This window comes from Labeo rohita, chromosome 8 (assembly GCF_022985175.1).
Source record: "Labeo rohita strain BAU-BD-2019 chromosome 8, IGBB_LRoh.1.0, whole genome shotgun sequence".
Classification (NCBI taxonomy): Eukaryota; Metazoa; Chordata; class Actinopteri; order Cypriniformes; family Cyprinidae; genus Labeo; species Labeo rohita.
In genome coordinates this window covers 2,245,923-2,272,337 of record NC_066876.1, presented here as the reverse complement: position 1 = coordinate 2,272,337, position 26,415 = coordinate 2,245,923, and the positions used below count along the sequence as shown (strand labels likewise).

General features: G+C 38.0%; 2 protein-coding genes across 3 annotated transcripts in view; one reads left to right on the top strand and one right to left on the bottom strand.

The window, feature by feature from the left end:
* mtor (mechanistic target of rapamycin kinase) overlaps positions 1–26,415 on the top strand; it is a 144,550-nt gene that overhangs the window by 42,950 nt on the left and 75,185 nt on the right. For both annotated transcript variants that reach the window (XM_051116395.1, XM_051116394.1), the window contains exons 23-28: positions 2,086–2,248; positions 3,025–3,117; positions 4,722–4,868; positions 5,647–5,789; positions 8,205–8,367; positions 8,869–9,014. In XM_051116395.1, the coding sequence (XP_050972352.1) occupies positions 2,086–2,248; positions 3,025–3,117; positions 4,722–4,868; positions 5,647–5,789; positions 8,205–8,367; positions 8,869–9,014 (855 nt within the window). The remainder of the gene's footprint in view (positions 1–2,085; positions 2,249–3,024; positions 3,118–4,721; positions 4,869–5,646; positions 5,790–8,204; positions 8,368–8,868; positions 9,015–26,415) is intronic.
* angptl7 (angiopoietin-like 7) lies at positions 13,807–16,475 on the bottom strand. Its single transcript, XM_051116425.1, has 5 exons — positions 15,896–16,475; positions 14,823–14,923; positions 14,538–14,732; positions 14,189–14,384; positions 13,807–14,109 (listed from the first exon to the last, which is right to left on the bottom strand). Exons 1-5 carry the CDS (start codon positions 16,263–16,265, stop codon positions 13,940–13,942), a joined length of 1,032 nt encoding a protein of 343 aa, XP_050972382.1. The 5' UTR covers positions 16,266–16,475; the 3' UTR covers positions 13,807–13,939.

Below are 26,415 nucleotides of genomic sequence, written 5' to 3'. Positions count from 1 at the left end.
ATGACCATATATAATGACAATATTTTTCCTATGTAAAACTTGACTCTTCTGTAGTTACATCGTGGACTAAGAGTGACGAAAAATGCAAAGTTGCGATTTTCTAGGCTGATATGTCGACGAACTATACTCTCATTCCAGCGTAAGTTTGTAGTTCGTAGCCATATCAGTCTAGAAAATCACAACTTTTCATTTTCCATTAGTCTTAGTCCACGATGTAACTACAGAAGAGTCAAGTTTTTCATAAGAAAAATATCGAAAATCTTTGAGCGAGATGCTAACGGTCTAATCAGATTCAATGATCTATGCTAAGCTATGCTAAAAGTGCTACCGCCAGACCCGGAGATCGAATGAATAGAAAATGAGCTTATTTTCAAAAAAGTGGAGTGTTCCTTTAAGGAATTGATTGGATGGTAAAAATGTCTGTTCCTTATCAGAATGGAGCTACACCTGAAATAATTAATAGGCTTTTGAAATAAAGCCTAAATAGTGACAGTGCTGAGAAAATGTATTTGACCCTAGCCTAATTTCTTCTGTTTTTGTGTATATTTTATATTAAATAGTCTTAGGTCTTTATAATGAAATGGAACATAAAACAACGTCAACATGAGAACGTTTTTATTGAAGCAAGTTAGTCAACACATCATCCAAGTACAAAATTAAAATAAAAAACGAATTTCCCCCTTAAACTTTAAGTCTGACTGTGCCATCTTTAGCAGCAATAACTGCAATCAAACACTCTCACAGTTTTGTGGTGAATTTTGTCCCACTCTTCTTTGCAAAACTGCTTTAGTTCAGCCACACTAGAGGGGTTTTAAGCATGAACTGCCTTTTTAAGGTCCTGCCACAGCATCACAGTTGGGTTCAAGTCACGACTTTGATTAAATTTATTTTTGCTTTTTTGAGCCATTCAGAGGTGGACTTACTCCTGTGTTTTAGAACTTTGTCTTGCTGCATTAGTTGAGCTTCAACTTACACACTGAAGACTGGGCATACCTGCAGATATGATATTCTTTTTGTGGAATTTTGTGGATGTAACAGGAATTGTTTTCCAAAGAGCTCCACTTTCATATCATTAGCTCCCAAAACATTTGAGGTCATCAAGGTTTTGGCAAAATTATGATGAGACTTAATGTTCTTCTGGGTTAGTAGTGATTTTTGCCTCACAACTCTTCCATGGAGGCAATTTTTGGCCAGTGTCTTTGGATTGTGGAGTCATGAACAGTGACTTTTATTGAGGCGTCACTGTGCTCTTGGAGGAATTCTGGAAGGTTCTGGGAAGGCTACTGTGCCTGGAGTTTTTTCCAACTGAAGATAATGAACAGGGCTGGCAATAATCAGGTCTGGTCTAGTCCAGCTGAACACATTTGGGAATTAGTAGCTATAGAAGCAAATAAATTTTTTACCCAGATCCAGTTGGTATTAGATCACTTTATTGGTATCAATAAATAAAATTATAGCAAAAAATTATAGCATTTTAAAACTGTATTTTGTGTTTTCTTAGGTTGTCTTTGTCTTATGTTAAATTTAGTTTTAATCTCTGAAACTCTTATAATAAATCATATTAAACTAAACTTTGACTTAAAAAGTAAGCAAAGGTCAGTGGAGGTAGTGAAATTGTTTTCGCAGAAGTGGATCTATGAAGACAGGATCACATTAACACAGCGGCTTTGGCTAGCTGTTACTCTGTCATTACTCTCAGCGAAACCTTTTTTACAGACAAGAATCTGCATTTGATCCCTATTGTTTTACTAATAAAGTGTTGAGCTTAAGAATTTTGAAGAGGAAGGTAGACATGGATTGCATTTTAATGTGCTTGTGTTTGTTGGCTGTAGCACTGTGCAGATGTGTTTCTAGGGAATTTCAGTTTTAAAACATTAAGTACAATTGATTAGACTGTGTCTGCTTTACTGATTCAAATGTTTTTAAAAAGGTATTAATATACCAAAGCCAAGTAATTGTATTACATACAGATTAGCAAGGAAATTAACACTTCTATAAGAACTGTTTGATATTGTCTATCACCGATCAGTCCGTTGCCAGTACATGTTTTTATTTACATTTAGTTGTTTTATTTTTGGTGTTTAGGGTTGCTTTAGAGACTTTAGATCGCCTGACTGAGTCTTTGGACTTCACGGATTACGCCTCCAGAATTATTCACCCCATTGTACGCACTCTCGACGTTACTCCAGAGCTGAGGAACACGTCCATGGACACACTGTCCTCACTGGTCTTTCAGCTTGGCAAAAAGGTACAAAACTGTCTGGAGGTTTATTCATCATTTGAACAACAACAAAAAAAAGCTGTTTTTTTGCTGTAATTCCTATAAATGTATGTCATGAACTTACTGTTTGTTCTGAAGTAACCGTCAAATGATTTCCTAGTTTCTCTCTAACTCACAAAAAGCCTTCCAGTCACAGAGAGGGATGAGGTCATTGCTTTAACCATTCCTCCTAAAACCAGTGGCTTAACATGTGGCCATCATGAGCACCAGACGCAAGTTCGGATTCCTTTGATCACTGCAGGCCACAATCTTCAGTTTCCTGTGTTTAGAGGAGCAACACTTTATTTGTGTACTTACTGGTTGATGGGGTTTAGTCACATGTACACACATGTACACACATGTGCACGCATTCACTCCCAGCACTCGGAAGCATTTCATTTTACTGTATGGAATCAAAATAATCGTTCCAGTACACTTGCTTTGCTCCTCATCTAGCGAATGTTAGAATGTTAAATAAAAAGAAATAATGATAAAAATCTGTCTACAACACTAGCGCTGAGTACTGATTCGCTACACGTGGTCACTTGGCCTTTTTTCCTTTGCTTTTGTTACTGAAAAAACATGAAGCAGTGTTTACTTAATTACTTGATAGGCTTTCATTTCATTTATTAATATTTACATGTACACTAATATTTACATTTTTAAACAAAGTTGTTTAATATAATAGTGTTTTGTTGTTGTTGTTTTTGTGAAAATGAGTATTTGTATGAAAAAGAATATGTCTGCATGTTTCTCTTTCACAGTACCAGATCTTTATCCCAATGGTGAACAAAGTGATGTTAAAACACCGCATCAATCACCAGCGCTACGATGTTCTCATCTGTCGAATCGTCAAGGTCAGTATACTGCCCTCTCCACGCCTGCATGCATAATGTTTCTTTGCAAAATCATAGTTTTTTCCACATAGATCAGCTCCCTCATGACAATTCGGTGCTGTTTGTGTTAGACGAACTTGTCTGAAACAAACCACCTCTTGTTCTGGTGGAGAAGTCTGCCTCCGCTTCCTGCATTTGGCCCCCTGTGTGAACTACCACTCATTCTTTGCTAGTGAACCCAGACTTCCTGTTTCAACACATGGCCTCTTGAAATCCAAAACTAATCTTGTCTTTGTCTTCAACATGCATAATATTTCCTACTGACGTAGAATTACGAGACACTTGTGTTGAAGGGGTCATCGGATGCTAAGTTCACTTTTTCATGTTGTTTGAACATTAATGTGTGTTGTCAGTGTATGTACAAATCTACCCTATAATGATAAAAATCCATGCAGTGGTTTTTAATTAATCTGTAAAAATAATATCATATCAACTTGTGGAAAATGGGCATCCGATGACTTCTTTAAAGAAAAAAGTTATTTAGAAATACACATATTTGTGCCCCCTTTTGGCAATAACATTTGATGTTGCTATGTTTGATAAAAGGTTTGATATGTAAAGTCAGTATAGCATAAAAAATTTGTTTGTATATTCAATTTATTGTAGAAATTATTTGTTAATTACACCAAAATATAATATTTGACCTTACCACAGGGCAACACTGTTAAATCGTATTTTATGAATTTTAACATGTTCAGCCATTCAGCCTTGTTACCAAAATTATTTTAAAACATACCAAGCTCATTTTTGTCCTTTGATTTACTGGAATCATGTTTATCAACAAACTAACATTTGGTAGATGCAACAAATGTCTTGATTTGCAGTCAGGTTACTTGCAGCTAATTGTTTTAGTGGTCTGCAAAGAAAAAAACATATATAGGGCATATTTTGGAGCCCTTTTTAAATGCCTGGATGTTTCTTCATGCTAAGCAAGTGTAGGTTTGTACACTGCAAAAAATGCTTTTCTTAGATTTTTTCTATCTTGATTCCAGCTAAAATAAAAAGTCAAAATTAAGTGAGTTTTTGCTTGAAACAAGCTTAATAATCTGCCAATGGGGTAAGAAAAATAATCTTGTTTTCTGCTTGAAATAAGATTATTTTGCTTACCCCATTGGCGGATTATTTTGCTTGTTCTAAGCAAAAACTCAATTAAAATTTGTTGTCGTTTTTCTGAAAACAAGACAATCATTTTTGCTTGTCTAGAAAATCATTCTTGATTTAAGAATTTTTAGATATTTTGGCTGGAAGCAAGATAAAAAATCTAAGTAAGAAAAGCATTTTTTGCTGTGTGTGTGCGTGTGTACTTGCTCTTGCTACATTGTGGAGACCAAATAGTAAATAGATAGTAAAACCTGAAGCCTGCGGTCCCAAAATGTAAAAAAAAAAATTTAAAAATAGTAAACGATGTTCATCTGAAAATGTAACAATGCAAACATGTTTTCTGTTAGGGGTAGGTTTAGGGTTAGGGTTGGTTGAGGGGATAAACAGTACCATTTTGTCAGTATAAAAACTATAGAAGTCTATGGAAGGTGTTGTCTTTGCTAACCTGTGTATGTCTCTCTCAGGGCTATACTTTGGCAGAAGAGGAAGAGGACCCTCTAATATTTCAGCATAGACAGTTACGTGGTAATCAAAGTGACACCTTGGTTAGCGGACCAGTCGAATCTGGACCAATGAAGAAACTGCACGTCAGCACAACTGCCCTTCAGAAGGTTTGTAGAATGATCTGTAACCTTCATAACTTCACACTCACACGTTGGAGGGTTTGTGGTAAACATTTGCATGTGTCAGTAACGGAAACACCCACATAAGTATGCAAATACTGAAGCAATCGAGTCTTCCTATTAATATTGGACATCCCAATCCCAAATGAAAACAGTTTCAGTAGTGTATTGGTTGAAAAAGGTCATTTATCTTGAAATGTTGAATCACACTATTCATAAAAATTGTTTTAACTTGTTGCCAAGTTGATTCAAAATGCGAAACTTGCAGAACAATTCCCAAGTTATTTCTTGATCTCCTGTTTTTTGTTTTGTTTGATTTGAGCCATAGCCGCATCTGTCTTCACCACCACACTACATCATCCTATTCAGACAGAGATTATATTCACATGTCCTGTGGGCACACTGCTGAAGGGATTGTCTGTTCTCTGTGATTTGTGAAGACGTCATAATGATTCACAGGTGTTGCCTGAGAGGTCTTTCCACTATCTTTTCCACCATCGCCTTCATTGTTCCATTATCTGTTGCCCAAATATTGAACATTCACAGGCTCTCTTTATATATATATATATATATATATATATATATGTGTGTGTGTGTGTGTGAGATTTAATGCTTAGTTGAGTGCCATTAGTTTAGCAGCATGCTAAGATCAAACTGTTGAAATCAGTTATGACAGCTCTTTATGTAGTAGGCTGTAATGCATCTTACTTGAACAGATCTGACATTTCTTTTGTCTGTTTATTAATCCTGTTTTTGCTGTTTGCAGGCATGGGGTGCAGCCAGGAAGGTCTCCAAAGATGACTGGCTGGAGTGGTTAAGACGTCTCAGTGTGGTCTTGCTTAAAGAATCATCTTCACCTGCCCTGCGCTCCTGCTGGTCTCTGGCACAGACGTATATACCACTCGCTAGGTAAACTTTACCTCCTCTGCCTCAGTTGTGTCATTTCAGAAACCCATCAGTTTAATAGTGGTGTGTCAAAGACATGAGCCAAACTTAACAGCTCCGAGTTGAAACCAGATTTCATAAACTTAACATTTAGAAACAAAAATTAAAGTGAAAAGCCCAGATATTTATAATATAACTTCTAAGCGGAAACCGTGCAATAGCATTTAACGGTCTGATGAAAGTCTGATTTACATTGAAGCCTACTTTGACCACGAACACTAACTTGGGCCAGTGTTAATTTCGTTGAGGAATAATGTTTGTCAGTTTTCATCAGACTAATTTTTTCACAGACAAGAGCAAGGCAATAACCAGTCCAAATTAATCTCCTGCATGGCAGGAAAGTTAGGTTAAGGCCCGAAGGAATACAGCTCTAGCTACTCGGCATGCGCACATCAATTTAACGTTATTTTTGTCACACTGTACAGCAATAATACTGTTTTTGTATTATAGTAAGGGCTAAGTTTAAGGTTGGGGTAGGTGTAGACATTAAAAAAAACACAATCCAATAGGTAGAACAATTCATTTCATTGTTAGTTTCTGATCAAAGCTGTATCCCTTCTAGCCACAACCAGAAAGTCAGAGCTGCACATTTGAATTTAACATACTATTCTACATCTAAGGTGGGACATACACTTAGCAAACATTTGTTGCATTGTTGCATTTATCAAAAAAACATTTAAGAATGTCAATGTCTTGAAAGAAAAGAGCAAACATTTGTATGAATTTTAAAAAGTGTGACGGCACCAAAGAAAACAGAAAGTCGCATCTCTGACAGATGATGAACTCGGCAAGTGTTCACATAAACACAGTCAGTTGGGAGAATATCAAATGTGTATCACTGTATTGGATCCATGCATCAGGTCTTAAAGTGACAGCATCTTATATACCTGCCACTGCCTGTGTCCATGTTAAAAGAGAAGTCCACTTCCAGAACAACAATTCACAAATAATTTACTCACCCCCTTGTCATCCAAGATGTTCATGTCTTTCTGTCTTCAGTTATAGTTTTTGAGGAAAACACTTCAGGATTTTTCTCCATATAATGGTCTTAATTGGTGCCCCAATTCAAAGGGTTCAAAATAATCCCAGCCGAGGAAGAAGGGTTTTATCTAGCAAAACGGTTTATTATATATTTTTATATTTTTTATAAAAAAATGTTATATTTTTTAAGCACAAAAGCTTGTGTAGCACAGGCTCTCGGGTGCGCATCCACGTACTATTGAATCACGTTGAAAGATCACGCAGAATGTAGGCGGAACTACAGACCCAGTGTTTACAAAGCAAACGCGCAAAGACTAAAAAAGTGCAAGTAAGTTTGTAAACGCTGTTTACAAACAAAAGGGTACAACGATGTCCTCCTCTCAAGTTGTAAGAGAAAATAAGGTGGAGTTTTTCTAACCCATACTCAGTACACAGACGATGAACTTACACGTGATTCGTAGTAATAATGGGACGTTCAGATAATTTTACCGACTCGGACCTTTGAGTCTCGTTCAGCAAAATGAATGAATCTTTTTTTCGAGTCATTTCGTTCATTTTAGCAAAATATAATTAAAATGTTACGTGTTACTTCCCTAACACATCTACTGCTTACACAAACGTTGATCACACTACAAACAAGACAAAACTATAATGCTATAAGAAACAGAGAAGATTCATTCATTGTTTACCTGGGTCTTTAGTCTATGATTAGCTCACCTCACCTCTTATCCGACAAGTTTTTGGGTTTGAGTCGTTCGGTCATCACATGACAGCCCCGTAAGATGAACGAACGACTCGTAAAACCCGAAGACTCGGAACGGGTGAACTAATTCCAGTACAGAACCTAATAGGATGTTGCGCATGTGCGACTGAACGAATCGCTCAGCGAGATGACTCGTTCTTCCTGAGTCACATTGAAGATTCGTTCAGAATGAAAGAATCATTTAAGAACGACCCATTACTAACTTGTAGCATCGTGGACATGTATCCCAGAGCCTGTGCTACACAAGCTTTTGTGCTTAAAAAGTATACAAATTTTTATTTTTAGAAAAAAAAGACAGATCGTTTCTCTAGATAAGACCCTTCTTCCTTTGTCTGGGATCATTTAGAGCCTTTGAAGCTGCATTTAAACTACATTTTGGAAGTTCAAAATCAGGGCACCAATGAAGTTCATTATATGGAGAAAAATCCTGAAATGCTTTCCTCAAAAACCATAATTTCTTTACGACTGAAGACAGAAAGACATGAACATCTTGGATGACAAGGGGGTAAGTAAATTATTTGTAAATTGTTGTTCTGGAAGTGGACTTCTCCTTTAATCAAACAATGAAAGAAACTGAACAAACATAACCATGAAAAATAATCAAAGCCTGTGTGTATGTTCTGTCTTCTCTGTAGGGATCTTTTTAATGCTGCATTCTTATCATGCTGGTCAGAGCTCAGTGAAGATCAGCAGGATGAACTGATACGCAGTATTGAGCTTGCTCTGACTTCTCAGGATATCGCTGAGGTCACACAGACGCTGCTTAATCTCGCAGAATTCATGGAGCACAGCGATAAGGTCAGTAATGATGCCAGGTCAATAATCAGGTCATAAATTTGTTTGTTCAAATCAAATTAAGAGAGGAAAGTACAAAATTTTCTCCAGTTCTATATCTGTATTCTATCCAGAGAGGTCATGAATGTTAATAAATGTACACAATTTCTATTTTACGGCATGAGTAAAGCTGAACGGAGCGCTATAGTTTACTCTTCTCCTGCGCACTTGGACGATCAAATTTCTTTCCATATTTTGTATGATCTCATTGTGTTAAAGTCCGAATGAATGGTGCATTTGTTTCCGTTTTATTCCAGCACAATAAATGGAGCTCACACCCTTCAGTGGTGACACAGCAAATGGGCAGTTAAGTTAGAGAGCTGCGAAGTGAAGAGTTTACGCAGTGAGAGTCTGTCACATAAACAGTTTTTAGGCTAGATGCTCTGTTCTGGCCGGTTTCATATGCTAATCCATTTAGTTCTTCTCTTCTAGATCTAAAGTCTGTCTGTTTTTTGTTCTACTTAGGGTCCACTTCCCTTGAGAGATGACAATGGAATTGTTCTGCTGGGGGAGAGAGCTGCTAAATGTCGGGCCTACGCCAAAGCCCTGCACTACAAGGAACTTGAGTTTCAAAAGGGCCCTTCACCACTCATTTTAGAGTCCCTCATCAGGTAGGTGCAGATATGGTTTAGACATGGCAAGAAACAGTAACCATCAATAGGGCTTTTGTCTCCAAAGCTAGATTTTCTCAAAGCTAGAGGTTATGTCACCCCAAAGTCCTGAAAATTCAGCAAAAACCAAATGATGCACCCGGTCCTCATTTTTTTAACCACACTCATCTACATGCTGTATATTTAAAATGCCCCCTTACACTGTTTATAAGTATGCACTCAACATATTTTGCAGTTTTAAAAGTTTAAGCACCAAACCATGAAGTGTCTCAAGTTTCCTCCAATGTTCCTGCATTGATTGCTTGTTTTGGGACGTCTTCAGGTTTCATTTTAAATGTGGTCTGTGAATTACTGGAAGGTGCTTTGGGTTTTGAGTTTCCCCATAACGGCGTAGGTGTAATGTCCTTCACAGAGACGTTTGCTGGTGTGGTCTGTTAAAAAAGTTTAAATAAACAAATGTTTCATCTGATATATAGCTTTTCAAGAATAGAAATAAGTGATAAAAGATGCTTAGTGATGCATCATTTATTGATTTGTCTGTTTTCCTTGATGTTTTAGACTGGGCATATATATTGCAGATTTAAAAAACAAAAAGAAAGAAATCCAGTGAAAGTGTGCATTTGACAGCTGTATTAGAAACTAATTCTAATAGATCACCCCTTAGGATTTAATGTGAAATACAGTGATAAATTTAGCAATGGTAATGATGTGTAGTTTGAAAGGTGTATAATTTATGGTGGTGCATGGCACTGGTGCTTCCTCCTCGTCTACTCCTCAGTGCTGTTTATAATGGCAAGGCTTTTAAACCGTGAACCGTCTTTACAGGGATATGCCACCCGAAATCTCAGTTTTCATTTAATTCTGTGTCTCGCCCCAGTGTCTTAGTGACGTCTGCTCTCATCATTGTTTCCATCTACCTGTTTACTTTACACTGCGACCTTACGGAGTCCTAGATCTGTTTTCTTCTTCAGCCTTTTAATTTGACTCCATCCTCTTTTAATCTATTTTGTAGCTGGCTTGGCCCTCCCATGGAGCTGTTTTTAATTTCAGAGGACTTGCATCCCAGCTGCCTCCACCTCTCCAGTACTTCCCATCAACACACTTAGTTAGCTTTGCACTTATTTTTCTGCTTAAATTTGGGAAAAATTATGGTGGATTGCCTTTTGTTGATTAGTGGTTGAAGAAATCTTTTTAGCCTAATGGCACACAATGTCTCGGGTCACGTTCCTTGCTGTTTTAAAATCATTTTAGAGCTGTGACTTCAATTTGCTTGATTGAATCAAGATGTTTTTTGGGAAGTTCTGATTACTCCAAAACATAAACAGTACTTGAAATTGTTACTGAAAAAACATCTGCTACTTTAGTTAGAAGAGGTACTAATTGATTTGTCATTGCATTATCTACAAATGTAAACTCTCAGTGTGTTTCAGAATGGAATCAGTAATCATCAGATGTCTAGACAGGAGGCTCTGATTTGTAGACAAGAGACTTTTCATGTAACCTTTCGTAATGCGACTCGCATTTCGTATTGTACACATAAATGGTTAGGGAAATTACTGGTTCATGGTCAGAAATAGTAAGTTCATGGTCAGAATAAATTACTTACATTGCCAGGGCAGAATGACTAGTGTATGTCATACAGCGCCTAGGTGGTCGTTACATGGCTCTGTGCTATTCCAGTGTTATGAAAGTGTGTATTTTTGTTGTCAAAAGAGCACATGTTGTATATTTATATGAAATGAATGTCTCCTGATAGACGAACATTTGTTGGTGTTATTTGTTAAGTGGTCCAGGTAGATTTAGTATTGTTTTAATATTGTTTCTGTGGCTGTTGTTTAGAATGTGCATTTCTGCGTATGCCTGTGTTTGTCTGTGTTTGTTGCTGAATGTGGTCCACCTTTGTCAAAATAATGAATCTCTAAATTAGTAATAAGCCCTTTTCTCATGAAACTTCAACTAAACTTTGAAGACTGAGCCAGTCCTCGGGCCTGGTACTGATTGCGTTCTGTTTCTTGGGTCCTTAGTATTGTTTTGTCTTGTTTGTGTTTTGTCATGATAATAATCTTTTGTGTGGTGAAGAACAAAGAAGCTGAAAAAGTCTGATTTGTTTGTTTTCGTGATTTGTGATGAGAATTTATGCTTTTTTTTTTTGTTTGTTAGTTGATAACAGTGTAATTACATAAGGTAGGATGTCATTTTTGAATGTTTTCTGGGTTTTTTCTTAATAAATATACAAAATTAAGAAATAGCTCATAAGGATCTGCAGTGACGTGAAGGTAAATAAATGATGACAATTTCCATTTAAACTGTATTAAATATTACTAATTGTAATACGTGACTAATGGTTCCCTTTCAACTGGCTTTTCTGCCAGTAAATCATTTTATCCAAGTGTTAAATGGTTGAACAGTAATTGTAGATTTAACAAACGCATAGTTTTCTGCTTGGCTGCTTGCGAGGGGACTCTTGAGTGACAAATCTCTTAAGTGGTAGGGTCTTATGACATGAAGAACGGCTTTGGGAAACAAAGTGTGACAACCAGTTGGGCATAGGAAGTGCTCCAGTGCACTGAAAGGTCATGTAAGGCCATACAGTTCCTGGAAGCATAACCTCACCTGGACCTCCCAGAATGCGCTAAGATTCTGCACTAGTTAAAATGATATGGAGTTTGCTAATGTTGATTTAGGTTTTGGGTACCATCGTAAGAAATGATTAGATTTGTTTTCAGGTGATAGTTTGATATTCATTGTTATTTGTCAATGAATCACCTTCACCTTGCTGGTCACTTTTTATTAGGGGCCAATCACGAAAGGTGCGAAGGCTATTGTATCCGTTAGAATTATTATTATTCTTCTGCTGCTTCTTCTTCTTCGTCCGCTCTTGAGTCTATGGCAGCCCATTGAACCGCTTGCAGGAAAGTTGTGAAATTTGGCACACTGATAGAGAACAGTCTCAACACTAACCATAGCAAATTTGGAGTCTCTAACTCAAACTCTCTAGCGTGACCACTTGTCCAAATTTCACTCATGTTTATGCTAATAAGGCAGAGAATGAAAATTCTCTGAATCCTTGGCTCATGCCGAGTCGAATAAAGTCCAGAATTCAAAAATCGTAAGATTAAAACCTACTTTTTCAAGCTTGTCCTAGATGGTTTGTCTGATTTTTCACCAAAATTGGCTCAGATCATCTTCAGACAATGCTGGCAAAAAGTTGATTAGTCGAACCGTTCTCAAATAACGTGCAAATGAATTCTACGAAAGCATGCAAAAATGGATGTGAGGCTGTATCTACGCAACGGTTTACCGTATTGAGACCAAACTTGGTTTGTGTTATAACAAGCATGACCTGAGGCTACCTGTGTACAGCACAGCGCCACCTAGTGGTCCGGAGATATGAAAATTGGTATTTTTGCTTAGACCTTCTGAATGGTTTGGCCCAAAATCACAAAACTGGTCTCTTTACATTCGGTGCATCATGCCCAGTCAAATCATACCCAAATTTCCCATGTCAGCCATTTTGGGTGTTGGCCTTTTTGAACTTTGTTGAAAACATACTTTTTCAAACTCCACCTAGACTGTTAGTCCAATTTTCACCAAATTTGACTTCAGACCATGCTGGTCTCAAAATATTCTTTGAGTCATGCTAAGAACATAGATACCAATTACGGTATAGTCATTCAAACGTCCTGTCCACCATTTTGATTTATGTTGAAAACCTACTTTATCGAACTCCTCCACAACCGTTGGTCTTCACCAAATTTTCACTTCAGTTTTCACCAAAATTGAGTCAGATCATCTTCAGACTGTGCTGACACAAGGTTATGGATTTTGTGTTGATAGATAAAACCGTTTTCGTACAACGCCACTTGATGTCAAAATGACTCTGAGGCTGTATCTCTGTAAAGCTTTGACATAATGACACCAAACTTTATGTGTGTCATTGTCACCTCACGCTGAACACGCCACATCGATTTGAAAACAGCGCCACCTACTGGTCAAAAGTGATAAGCCATTAAATTATATTATTGGTTGTATTTATGATTTTTCAGCCATTTCAACCGATATCATCCTAAAATGGCTTCAGTAACCCATTGTTGTAGTTGGTCTGTTGCTCCTTGCCGTGCTTAGCTCCTCATTCTGCCTCTTTTGTGCTTGGCCCCGCAATTGCTGCTTGCAGCTATATTTTGCTTTTGTGTTTGTTTGTTAGGGGTTTATGACCGTGCTGTCTGCATAACCTGCCTGTGTGAATTGGTCTTGACCAAGAGCATATGAATTCTGAGATCAACAGTGAAGGCAACAACTGCCTGATATAATGGTTAAGTGAATAGTGTGGACGTTCTTGAAGGTCGAGACAAGTGCTTCTAGTACTTTTAGGTGGAGGCAATTTCAGTGTGATTTCGGAAAGTTGTGTGTCTTGTGTTTATTCATGTTTATCACTCCCACCAGTTGTGACTACCTTTTTTGTTGATTTTGTACCAAAACAGACACACATCATTTAGGTAAAGCGACACGTTGTTTTTTTTAAAAATACAATTTATTAGTCATCCAATATTTAACTTTTTACACAATTAATTTTACTGTACCAGTGATTTTGTCTGTCAAATTGTTTGTAATTGTACACTGAACATTTTGTGTGAATGGCTTACATCAGCTTGTTGTTTAGCCTTGTTGCTTTCAATGATCATGTGCATAAAATCCACTAGAAAAAGCTAAAGAAAATAAAATATTTTAAGAGATAAATACCATGTATAAAATGCAATTTACAATCAAACATCGTTTCATCACATATTCAGTCCTAACATTCTGTCATACAAATGCATTCCCCCTGAAAAAAAAGTTTGCCCAGTTTAAGCTGTAGATTATGTTGATCCATTGATGCCAAGGTTTAGTGGTGAGCAGGAACGTAAATTTGGTTTTGGCCAAAGTCTTTATGGCACAAAGGTTTGTGGTCGGATCTTCATCTCCACCCGTTTCAGTGAATAGTTTGGTCCGTGCCATCCGTACCAAGAGATGCCATCTGTATTCTTGGTATGTAATCCATGGCGGTAAAACACACCATTTAGATTTGAGTCAGTGCAGCAGTTGTACCAGTATCCACCTGTGGAAGAAAGCCGATAAGGTTAAGTCATAAGGTTCATTACCACAGCAGATCTTGTGTGGTGGGTGTATGTTTTTACCATGGCGAAGTTCTGCACAGTTGTCCACACACTTGTCATTGTCCTTGTTTTTAGTGCTGAAGTTGGTATTATTGTGGTAACGTAGAGAGTCGCCAGCGTTTCCACTGTAATTGGCAAGCAGGAGCTTGTAGCTGTTCATCTCGTTCATTACTGTAAAGAAACCGTATTCAGCGTAGCGTGTCTCGCCCTCCCAGTCCTACCGGAATACAAAAAAGCATAAAGAATGGGTCATGTAAGAAAGCTTGCGTTAAGCGATGTGGACTTTAAATATTAATATTCCTTAATGATTGTTGCACAGGATTAATTAGTCGAATTCCCCATTGGTTTCAGTTATGCGCCTAATACTTGCCTCCATCTCTATTCTCAGCACTGTGGGCTGTCTAGTCAGACGAAAGATGTTATCATTGCCGAGCCAGAAGTCACCACGGATTGCACCAAAACCATTCTTGTACTGCTTCCAGTCGCGGTTGAAGCTTGTCAGACCAACCTTGCGTCTCTGAATGACGGTCCAGCCACCACCATTGTTCTCCATGTCACAAAATACCTAAAGAAACCAAAAACATCTGGCGATCAGTGGCAAATCTTCTCTCAAACTGAAGACCCTGCTCGTATAAAGACTAAGATTCAGACTTACGTTTAGTTCAGGGGTTCCAAGGAAGTCATCTTTTGGTAGTTTATACTCTCCAGATATTTTGTAGTTCTTGTGATATAGGGATGCGCAATCATAGATTGCATCTAAGGGAGAGAGAATTCTTGGTTTAGGGTCTCAAAAGCCACAAATGTTTTCAAGCCAATGGGATCCACCAACACTCCCGCACTCCTGCACTCCTGCTGACTTCAAGCTGTGTGTGTCTATGCAGCTAGCACATTCCTAACAAAGCCTCACTATTTTCATGGTTGGCAGTGGGAAAAAGGAAACAAAGCATGACTAATGACTAATTGGGTATTAAACTGCAGCTTTGTAACATGCTTCGTTTAACATCTTTTTCTGCTTTGATAGATTAATAGTCCAGTTAGTTTGGGGAATGCTCCATCGTCCTTGTGGGTTCAGAGCAAAAATCACAAATTACCTGCTGTGACTTGGCTACTGTTGTAAAGCCAGACATTCCTGTACATGCTAGCCTGTGTTATTACCTACTGATTACCTCTAACTGCTACCCAGACGTTTCACAGCTCCTTGGGTGCAGCTATGTTAATGGTTCCCTAAATTAAAACGTGTGCGTTTGAAGAATTCCATGTGCGTGCATGAAAACCCTCTGTTTGGGTAAAAACTGTATGTCTTGCTTTTTAGTGTATTATGAAAAAAAGATATCTTCCAAGTAGAGGTTTCCTCTATATTATGTCAGGCGATACGCAGTTATACAAAATACAGTTTCACAGGAAATGCTGCGCAAAGATTACATTTAGAAATAACCCAGGAAAAAATAATGTATTTTTTTGTGATTAACGCCTAAGAAACAAACATGCAGGGTACCTATTATAGCTAGAATAATCGCTGGAGCCATATATACATTAAACTTTCTTTTACCGCCAAGTGGGCTTTAGGATTAGATGGACTACATTATCTCATGACTTAACAGGACTACCACTGACGCTGTGAGGTATGTCAACAGCCAGCATATGTGACCTGTGACCCTGCTGAGTGCGGGAAGTGGAGTAACACATGGTGTATGCTTGAAAATGAGCTTTTTGTGTGTCGAGACTCACCTGAAGTGCTCTGCTGTGGAGCAGATTGTGCAGCCTGCAGCTGCATGATTTCAATCTGATTGTAGATTTCTGAATACTTGCTCTCGGCCTCTGTGACCCTGGCCTCATGCTGCTGGTTAAGCTTTTCCAGCTCCATCATCTGCCGCACGACCTTCATAAGGTCAGACTCCTGCTTCCTGCTCATTTCTTCCAATATGCTGGTCAGACTGGCCACCTGAACCTTCAGAGAGCGCACCTCATCGCAGCATTGTGCTGGTTTTGCTGGTTTGGGTGTTGCCAAGTTCTTCTTGAAGGAACTCTGAGCCGTTGCGTGACCTAGGACTAGCAGCACAACAGTCAAGGACGTAGCTGTCATCTTCGCGCTTTTCATTGTTATGTGCGGAGAAAGTTTGAGTGGGCTTGCTTTGAGGAAGATGCCGATTGATGCCTGGCTGCTCCTGGCTGCTCTCTCGAATGCTTGTCAGATGACAAGAACCTAGAAAATGTACGAAGAACTCTTTAGAATGAAGTTCAGATCGGTCGAATATTTTCCGGGCAGGTTTCTCTTCTCTGCTCTTCAGAATCAGTTGCCTGCTCACACAGAGGGCCTGCCGCTTAAATATCTTTTCACGTGCGCTGTGCCCTCCCCTTTTGCTCAAGCCCACAGTCATTGACCCCCCCACCACCTACCACCACTAGGCCCTCCCCACCCTTTCCCCCTGGCGAAAATTTTTCCTCCTCCTCTTGTCTGGTCCCGGCCGACAGCACGTGTGCCATGCACCTCACAATACTTCCATTTTGCACAAGCGGAATTTGTAAACAGAAGATTGCATGAAGACACTTTGTTTTGTGAAGGTCATACATCGTCTGATATTCTGCTCTTTTTTTAAAGAAAAGGGGTCCTCTGTGTGATGTCCTCTTATTGAAGAAAACGGGCTTGTGAGGGGAAGCTGTGCCTTCTTAAATTCTTTTAATTTCTCAAAATCAGCTTGTAATTATTTGGAGTGAGTGCTAGTTAATCTGGGTGAAATGCTTCATGCTTTTAATCTACCAATTAAAGAAGTGGTTCTCAAACTTTTTTCACATGGTAGACCACTTCAGGACCACTGAACTCCCCAAATTACATCTTTTCATCAATCCTGTCTTGAACCACGAGCCATCATTTTGCTAAAATGTATAAATAAAGTCAAGTCCATTTTATTTGTATAGGGCTTTTGACAATGCCCATTGTTTCAAAGGATTTATAATATCTTAAAATCTTGTTTTATTGAGCTTTCAATATAACGAACTGGATTACTACTTTATTTCAGAAACCCCTTATCATAGAGTCAGTAATGCAGTTAATGCATTAGTATTTGTTGACTGATTGACTGGCTGTTTAATGAAATTACTGTGCTTTTTAAAAAAATGTAATTATGTTTTTATATATATATATATATATATATATATATATATATATATATGTGTGTGTGTGTGTGTGTGTGTGTATATATATATATATATATATATATATATATATATATATATATATATATATATATATATATTAGCTAGTCATGGACCACAATAGAAATAAAATATTGTAGCTTAGGTAAAATATAATCTTTTTTTAAATAAAAAAAAATATATATATTATCGGGATTGAAGAGGATTTTTTGTAGCAAACAATCATGCAGCTGTGAATTATGTGAATAGTGAATACAACACCCTGAGGCACAAGTGCATTTCATCATTGCTGATTGACAGATTCAGTAATTATAAATGAAGCTCTCTTTGTTCGCTTTCTATATACAGTATAACCTATTCAAAGTTTGAATAACTAGAATAAAAGCTGCTAGCTACAGTTTTTGGACTGACAGACATGTTTAAATCATATTGGAAACTGCGATGATTGAAAGTGCCACAGACAGGACAAAAATATATATATTATTTACTATTTAAAGCAACATTTATTTATGTGTATATAAATAATTCCAACCATTTTTGCTGTGTTACCAAAATTGGTACCAGCTACTGAAATTTTGGTATCGTGACAACACTAATGACAGGTTTATGTTCCCTCTTCTTCAGACAACAAAAGAAAACAGATGTCAGGGAGCTAACTCTTAAAAAAAAAAAAAAAACACTTATAGGCAAAACACGCTCTTGTAACAGTAATCATACTCTTAAGAGGGTGTTAGGAAGCTGTTTACTGCTGTGTGAGTCTGCAATTGTCTGGTTAGACTATGGAAAAAGTCAAATTATTTATTTTTTTCTTTTTTGTTGTTTTTCTACCCTTGTTTCACCAGTCTCATGCACTGTTTATGCACACTGTTATCAGATTCATTGCCATTCGCATATTGGTGGTTGTTTTTTAAAAGAGATATACAGATTTGTTTTTGAATATATTTTATTCGGGAATGTGCACTACAACTCAAAGGTGCTATTAGCACAGCTGAAGTCAATGAGGATGTTGTCTGATTGCCATCAGCCAGGGCCAGGTGTCCAGATGTTTCTCACAAGCTTTGGGAGACTGTTGAGAGACCCCAAGTGTCTGTTAATTAACGTTCTTTAGTTCAGCTGAAACGTGTTCAGGTTGATGAGCAACCTTTTTATCCCGAAGTCCTAAAGCTATCAGACTATCTGTCTCTGAAGTGCACAAAGAAAGTTTATTTGTACAGAACCTGTTGTACAGCACTTCTAATTGTTTGGCTACAACTGTGTTCTTCAACAAAAGTTGCTTTATTTGATTTTATTTTCACTAATGAAAACATTATTTGCCTGTATCCTGTAAAAATTAAGAACTGGAACATTCAATTTTTTTTTAAAACATGTAACTGTTCACTGTTTAACTGTTCACATCATAGTGGAACAGATGGCGCTAGAGATTCCCTTAACACCTCACAGTTATTACCAAATGCATGACATAAACTGTCTGGAAGCGTTGACGTCATGTTGCCTGTCGCTGTGTCTTGCTTATTTCCAAACATCATGCAACAATTTATTTTCGCTGTCGCACATCTGTGAGTGTTTCACCATGAAATGAATCAAGATTACTATCTTCACATCCTCAGCCAGACATGCGCTGGCTGACCCTCAGCGTTTCACTGTCATGTATGTTTGTATACTGACCGTAGGAGTGAGCTTTGTGCCAGTTCTCAGTTGTCAAATGTTTGTGTTGACACCTCATTGTAGTTGGGGCTACTTATTTATTTATTTCAAGATCTTGGTAATGTCTTTTTTTGTCATCTTTTCTTTTAGAACACCAAACTCTCAAATTAATTACATTTAAATCTAAGATTCTGTTTACACCTAGTAATGAAATCCATTGTGGGTAATTCATATGTGGCTATATGCTGTGTACTTCATTTCAAAGAAGCTTTACAAAAAGCTCTACTGTGCTACAGGACTGTATAGTACTGTCTATAGACCTTGTGCGTCAGAGAAACAGGTGTGCAGCCATCTTTATTATTTTGTTTTTTTTTTGTAATGTCGCTGCTGGTGAAGTGGATTTACTTATTGTAGACTTAACAAAGTTATCATGACCATTGTAATGTTTGAATTGGATGTCATAACAAATGTCAGTAGACCAGGAAGATTTTAAAACGAGTGGTTCATTCATAAATTCATAACATCTTACCTTCATACTGTGGAAATACAAACTGGAAGAGAAAAGACAATGAGCACAGCGCTGAAATGGGGCCGTCCTACATAAGGTCTGTATGCTCTAATACCTAACATTAAAGCATTACAGACATACAGTAGTCATAGTCAACATCAAAACCTTTCATCAAAGTCGTCCTAAAACTAAAACAATACTTGTTTTTGTCTTTGATGAACTTTTTTTTTGGATCCACTTCAAATGTTGACTACTATAGACATATTAACAGAGAGCATATTTTAGGACCAGACTATATATAATGATGGTAAATGTAGTGTAATTAAGTGTAATTCAGAGATATAAACATTAGTTGGTTTTGCTCTATGTGACAGCAAGCAGTTTTTAATGAAAGCATGATTAGTTTGACCATTGCTAACCACGTTTCCAGCAGGCATATTATTAAAATGAACTAGTTATAATACAGCTTACATAATCTTATATAACACAATATTACTTCTTCCAGTGGTGTTTGTGGTCAGACCACAAGGAGATCCACAAGTACCTTGTGTCAGGAATAGCACATGTTGGAAAAATAGCACCGGACTCGAAGTAATCAAATGGAAACTATTGTCTAAGCTGCATGTCAAGCCTTTCATGAATATTATTAGAGGAATGAAGTGATTGGCACCAAGTTTTGGTTCCACCCTACTTCAATTATATAATCTTAACTCACTTCACAGTGTTGTCTGAGTTGAATAGGAAAGGAATGGCTTAATCTTTTATCATGTGCCATGAGGGGAGGAAACGGGAAGCATTTAAACATCTGGATTGTTTTCATTCATTGCACTGTGGGTTAACTCTTACATTTTTCCCAGAGAAAGTTCATCAGAAGCAGACACAGCAGTGCTCTATTATAGTGCAGTTCTGACATATTGTGATCGTAATGCTGGTCGTCATACCCACGGTATAGTCCATATGATTACTGCTGATTAACACAAATTTGTCTGTTCATTGTCTTTTTTTGTTCTTATAAAACTTACCAGTTTTTTAATGAGACGTAATTCTAATAAAAAAGACATCCCTAAATATTAGACAATCCACCCAAATTGTGCAGTATGTACTTATCACCCTATTTCTTTAATGAAAAATTACAAATATTTTTTAAATGAATCATGGCCTCAGCCGACGACTTCTGTCGGTCTTTAAATTCAAAGATGTTTTCTTCAAGTTGTCTGTGTTGTTGAAGTGATGACATGCAGGCATTCATTCAGCTGAATAATGTTTTTTTTTCTGCCTGAGTTGACCTCTGAGGAGAAGACTTGTCAAACAAAACAGTGAAATGTTTACTACATTAAAACATAGGTGTCCTCTCTTTGAAACACCATCTGTGAGTGAGGAGACCTCACAGTCGTGACCTCACAGTAGGGGTGGGAATCTTCAGGCACTTCATGATCCGATCCGATTCCGATTCTGGGAGTCACGATCCGATTCCAAAACGGTTCTTGATCTATATTTTTTACCCAATTAATTCTTTTGCTGTGCAAATACATCTTTACAACCTTACATTTTAACCAAAATTGCAGATTCTTTGCTTTTTGTTTATAGTTGGAATCTCTGTGTATCAGTACTGCCGTCTTAATAGTAGGCATGTGAATTTTCACTGATTTCATGATTCAATTCAATTACAATTTTCATTATCATCTCAGTATTACTATGCATCACATTCTCCGTTTTTTAATATTACTGCTCATGGCTACATTTTTATATTAGTTTTATATCAAATTTATTTTGTGCAAACTTAATTTTTTATTATATAAACAGGCTACATTTTAAAACAATCACATATTTAAAATAAGTGTTCTTTAAGTATCTGAAAGTTTTCAGACAATAGTTATGGGTTTTTATTTTTTCCTCAGCATCATTGCCGTTTGATTATTACAGATGAGATCATAGACAGGGGCAGCTTTAACAGACTGTATTCACACTAATGCACAGATCTATTTCCATATATCAGATGTTTTGTCCTGCTCTGAAAACATAACTGACTGTGTGAACATCAATTTCGTATGAAAGGATTCGAAAATAATAGTGCAATCGATCTTCAGGACAACAAACACAAAGCGCACGTGAAAGTCTGTCAGTGTGCGACTTTCGTGCATCTAATAGTACTGCATTACAAACGGCATTAATGAAAGTAAAACACGGCAGATGGAAGCACACACTGTCAATGCTCACGTGTCTAGTGGCTTTCACACCGAACATGGAAAGCGCTGCGCTATGAAACCAATTAATTTCAATTGCTTCGACCAAAGCGAACTTGCAGCGAACAATTGCAGCGAACTACTGGCACGCAAGCCACGCTTAAAGTTCAAAATTGTTGAACTTTTGCCGCTGCGCTCTGAAGGCTTGCACTGAACCCAGCGGCCAGTGCAGCGCTTTCTGCGTTCGGTGTTAAAGCCGCTTCTCACGTCGAAATTCTGTGCAATGAAGCCCGCCACGTCTCTAGTGCGCACACATGCCACATGCGGGAAAAACCCCAGCTCATAATCGATTCTGAAATATTCAGAACTCATTCAGAATTGTTGAAGAGAGAATCGGGATGAACCAGAGAAATATTTTTTTTTTTTTTTTTTTTTTCCCCTCACCCCTACCTCACAGTGACCAGGGATTTATGATTGGATCAGGATTGGAGGTGGCAGAACAAACAACTGAACATTAGTTGTTGAACTGTAATACCTGTTGCCTTCTATTTGTGGTGTATAAGATGATTGAAAATATGTAGAAGTGCAGAAGGAACAGGTTTTGTAAGAAACATCGCTAAATGTTGGATGCCTCGATACTGAATATTACTTTCTTCTTTTTCATTAAAGCTAGTCTTGAATCGCTCACCATTGCTTGCCTCAATAGTACTGTCCTAAAACACCTTGAATCCAGTGTGTAGCAGAGTTTAAGCAGATGCCTTACTGCGTGCTACTGTTTTCTCTAGACTGACAACTTCCTCATTTTTAGCAGTCCTTTCATTTAATGCCAACTGACCTGAGAAGGTAATTGCGTTCTGTCTCGAACTAATCGAGCATGTAATGGTTAGAATGTTGTTTTTTAGAATGTTGTCCAGACTTTACAGTTTCTCAGAGAGAACTGATTGTGCTGCCAAAGATCATCACATTTTTCACAAACAAATACTAAGCAGCAGTATTGGTACTGTACTACTGTTATACAATATTTTTGATTAAAGCATTGGTGAGCTTGAGACTTCCTTCAGAAACATAAAAAAAATTGGAAAAAAAAAAAAAAGAAAACAGACAAAACTAAAACAGAAAACCGTAAACAGAAATATCTTACCATCCTCCATAAAGCAGTCGCTGTTTACTTTTCATACAGTATGTAAACACTTGTGTTACCAAGGCAACAACTGACACATTTACATTGATGAGATACAGAGAGAAATTAGTAGCCAGACAACAAACAAGTGACCAATACTGAGTGGCGACGTCACTACACGCATTCTACCAGCACGGGTCAGCAGGGTTAGCCAAAAGCAGCTAATGTACACTGACCAAAAGTACCATTCCACCGGAAGCGAGCGGCAGCGAGAACTAAATGAAGATAAATGTTTTGGCGTGTGATGTGTTTATTGAACCAATCAGATAAGAGTAAATGGAGTCCGTGAGAGTCTCATTTGATTGGCTACAAAAACGTGGTAGACCGGCCCTCCCCCTCACACTTGCAAAACTCAGTGAGTGAGAGAATCGTGCCAAAAGTGTAAGCGCAGATAAAAGAAAGACGGAGCTGTACATATCGGATTATTTCGTCAACTTTGTGTCCTAAATACACAACAAGTCATTTAGACATAAACAGTTTGTTTTTTTACGCATACAGATTGGTCCTATGCAGTCAATCTGTTTTGCAGATCTTTAAACTGTTGTTTTCGTGTGCAAATCACTGTTCACAGGCTTGCAGTGCTTTTGACCGTATTTTAGCAAAAAGAACGTGCCAAAAGTGTAAGCGCGGAGAAATGGAAGCCGGAAGAATGCAGATCGTATTTATTTTGTGAAAGCATGAAGCTGCAGTTTCACAATACATGAATTACACTTACGAGTAACAGTAAAATGCTGCAAATCTTTTTTTCTTACGCTTGAAACGCGATTTACACTTTTACAAAGCTTCTCTTGTGCATGCAAATTTAATTACGCTTACAGTCTTATGTACACTTGCACAACATGTACTCTTCACATGCAAATCTTTAAGGCATTATTTTATCTCCATATCCTTGCAACATAGGGCCGTGCATTATCATGCTGCAACATGGCACAACAATGGGCCTTAGGTTCTCGTCACGGTATCTCTGTGCATTTAAAATGCCATCAATAAAATGCACCTGTGTCCGTTGTCCATAAGATACGCCTGCCCATACCATAACCCCACCGCCACCATGGGCCACTCGATCCACAACGTTGACATCAGCAAACCGTTCACCCACATGACGCCATACACGCTGTCTGCCATCTGCCCTGTAGAGTGAAAACCGGGATTCATCCGTGAAGAGAACACCTCTCCAAAGTGCCAGATACCATCGAATGTGAGCATTTGCCCACTTAAGTCAGTTACGATGATGAACTGCAGTCAGGTCGAGACCCTGATGAGGACGACAAGCATGCAGATGAGCTTCCCTGAGATGGTTTCTGACAGTTTGTGCAGAAATTCTTTGGTTATGTAAACCAATTGTTGCAGCAGCTGTCCGGGTGTCTGGTCTCAGACAATCTTGGAGGTGAAGATGTTGGATGTGGAGGGCCGGTTGGATGTACTGCCAAATTCTCTGAAACGCCTTTGGAGACAGCTTATGGTAGAGAAATGAACATTCAATTCACGGGCAACAGCTCTGGTGGACATTCCTGCAGACAGCATGCCAAATGCACGCTCCCTCAAAACTTGCGACATCTATGGCATTGTGCTGTGTGATAAAACTGCACATTGTAGAGTGGCCTGTTATTGTGGCCAGCCTAAGGCACACCTGTGCAATAATCATGCTGTCTAATCAGCATCTTGATACTTCACACCTGTGAGGTGGATGGATTATCTCAGCAAAGGAGAAGTGCTCACTAACACAGATTTAGACAGATTTGTGAACAATATTTGAGAGAAATAGGCCTTTTGTGTACAAAAAGAAAAAGTCTTAGATCTTAGAGTTCAGCTCATGAAAAATGGGGACAAAAACAAAAGTGTTGTGTTTATAATTTTGTTCAGTGTAGTGTAATGGGTTTATTTTAGACTTAAAATGGTTCTGAAAGTTCTTTTTGTTTGAGCCGACAGCAGAGACAAAGCACAATGTTTTTGATTAACTGAAGGAATGAGTCAGTTTATTGACATGGGAAAACTAAAGTTCATGTGTCAATGTCCATGTCAGGAAAGACTAGCTTTTGCCAGAAATGTGCTGATTTACAAATGCACGTTCACCTTACCATTACAAGTGTACATTACATTTCAGGAGACTTGGTGTTGACAGGTGAAGGAAATTTCATGATGTAGCTGTTTGACATTGCAAAATATACTGAGGAAAATCATCCAGTAGGCCCTTTGTAGTGCTTTAATATCCCTAAGATAACCAGTATCAGGTTTTTACAAAGCGAAACAGAAATATTAATGTAGCTTGGAATCTCATCTAAGAAGAGGTCAAACCCCTTATGGGTCTTAGACCTTCCCCTGTCTGCACGCTTTTCATTTAGGCAGGGCTTTGAGTTGCTGAATTGCAAATCAAATACATTTTTATGTCATGTGGCATTGTCTTGCTTGTCAGGAACTGAACACTTCCGTTCCGTGATGTTTTTAATGAGTTGCAGATCTGCAAAAAATTTTGATTGGTTTCTTTGGTTATAAAAGAGCATTTCTAGACTTACACAATGATAGTGTAAAGAGGCAGATGACTGTAATTCACTGAATTTTCTAACTTCTAGTTACTGCTTATTGATAGTAGTTTAGTTGTTGTAGTAGGGATTGGGTAAAGTTAAGGGATCTAGAATGTGGTCATGCTAAATAAGGCATTAAAGGTGCAATAGGTGATTGTCTTCAGAAACATTTTTTGTTATGCTGGTTGAAAGTCTCTTCACATCCCGATAGCAGTCATTAAGTTAAGTGGTCTAAATGTATTTATATGTGTTTATATATTCTGTAGAAGGCGTAGGACCAAGAAATGGTTGTCCAATCAAAATGCTGGGTCCGAACATTATAATAGGCTGACGTACCTGCCTGTCAACATATGTATTTGCATACTTCTGCGCACCCTGTTCGCGCAGACAACATACGTCATCAGTGCATTCACATACGCTATGCAGACAGAGCAAGAATGGCAGGCAAGCATCAACAACCTGATCTTCCTTCCTGGTATTGTAATACTTTTACTAACTGAGGACTTTTACTAACTTTTACTAACGTGATGTTGTAACGGCCACTAGAGCATTTACAGTAGTTTTGTGGCAGACTGACAACTGCGCATGTGCATAACGTGTATCCATACGTTCTGGAAAGGTGAAGAGATGACTCGCTTTACCGGCGTCTGTCTCTATTTATTTTATATATTTCCTTTCTGTTTGTGACTGAATGCATGTCTGTGTACATTTTTCCTTGCACGATCCCCATGTATGTGGACGAGTGTATCGATGCGTGAGGTGTTTTATTAAACTCTGGAAAAATCTGCCATCTTCCCGTCTCCCATGCATTATTAGCACCACACAGTTTTCCTTTTTGAGCTGAACATTTCAACTCGGTGTTACAGTGTATTGTAGTAATGCTGTCTCTGGTCGTCTAGTCTGTGTGCATTCATGCATTCGCGAGGCGTGGCTTTGGACGGTGATTTGCCGGGAGGGTGGGACGTTCGCTTTCAGTGCTAAGGGTTATTTTCCAAGATCTCCTATTGCAACTTTAATATGTGCTTTATAACTACAAATAAACCGCTAAATATGCTAAT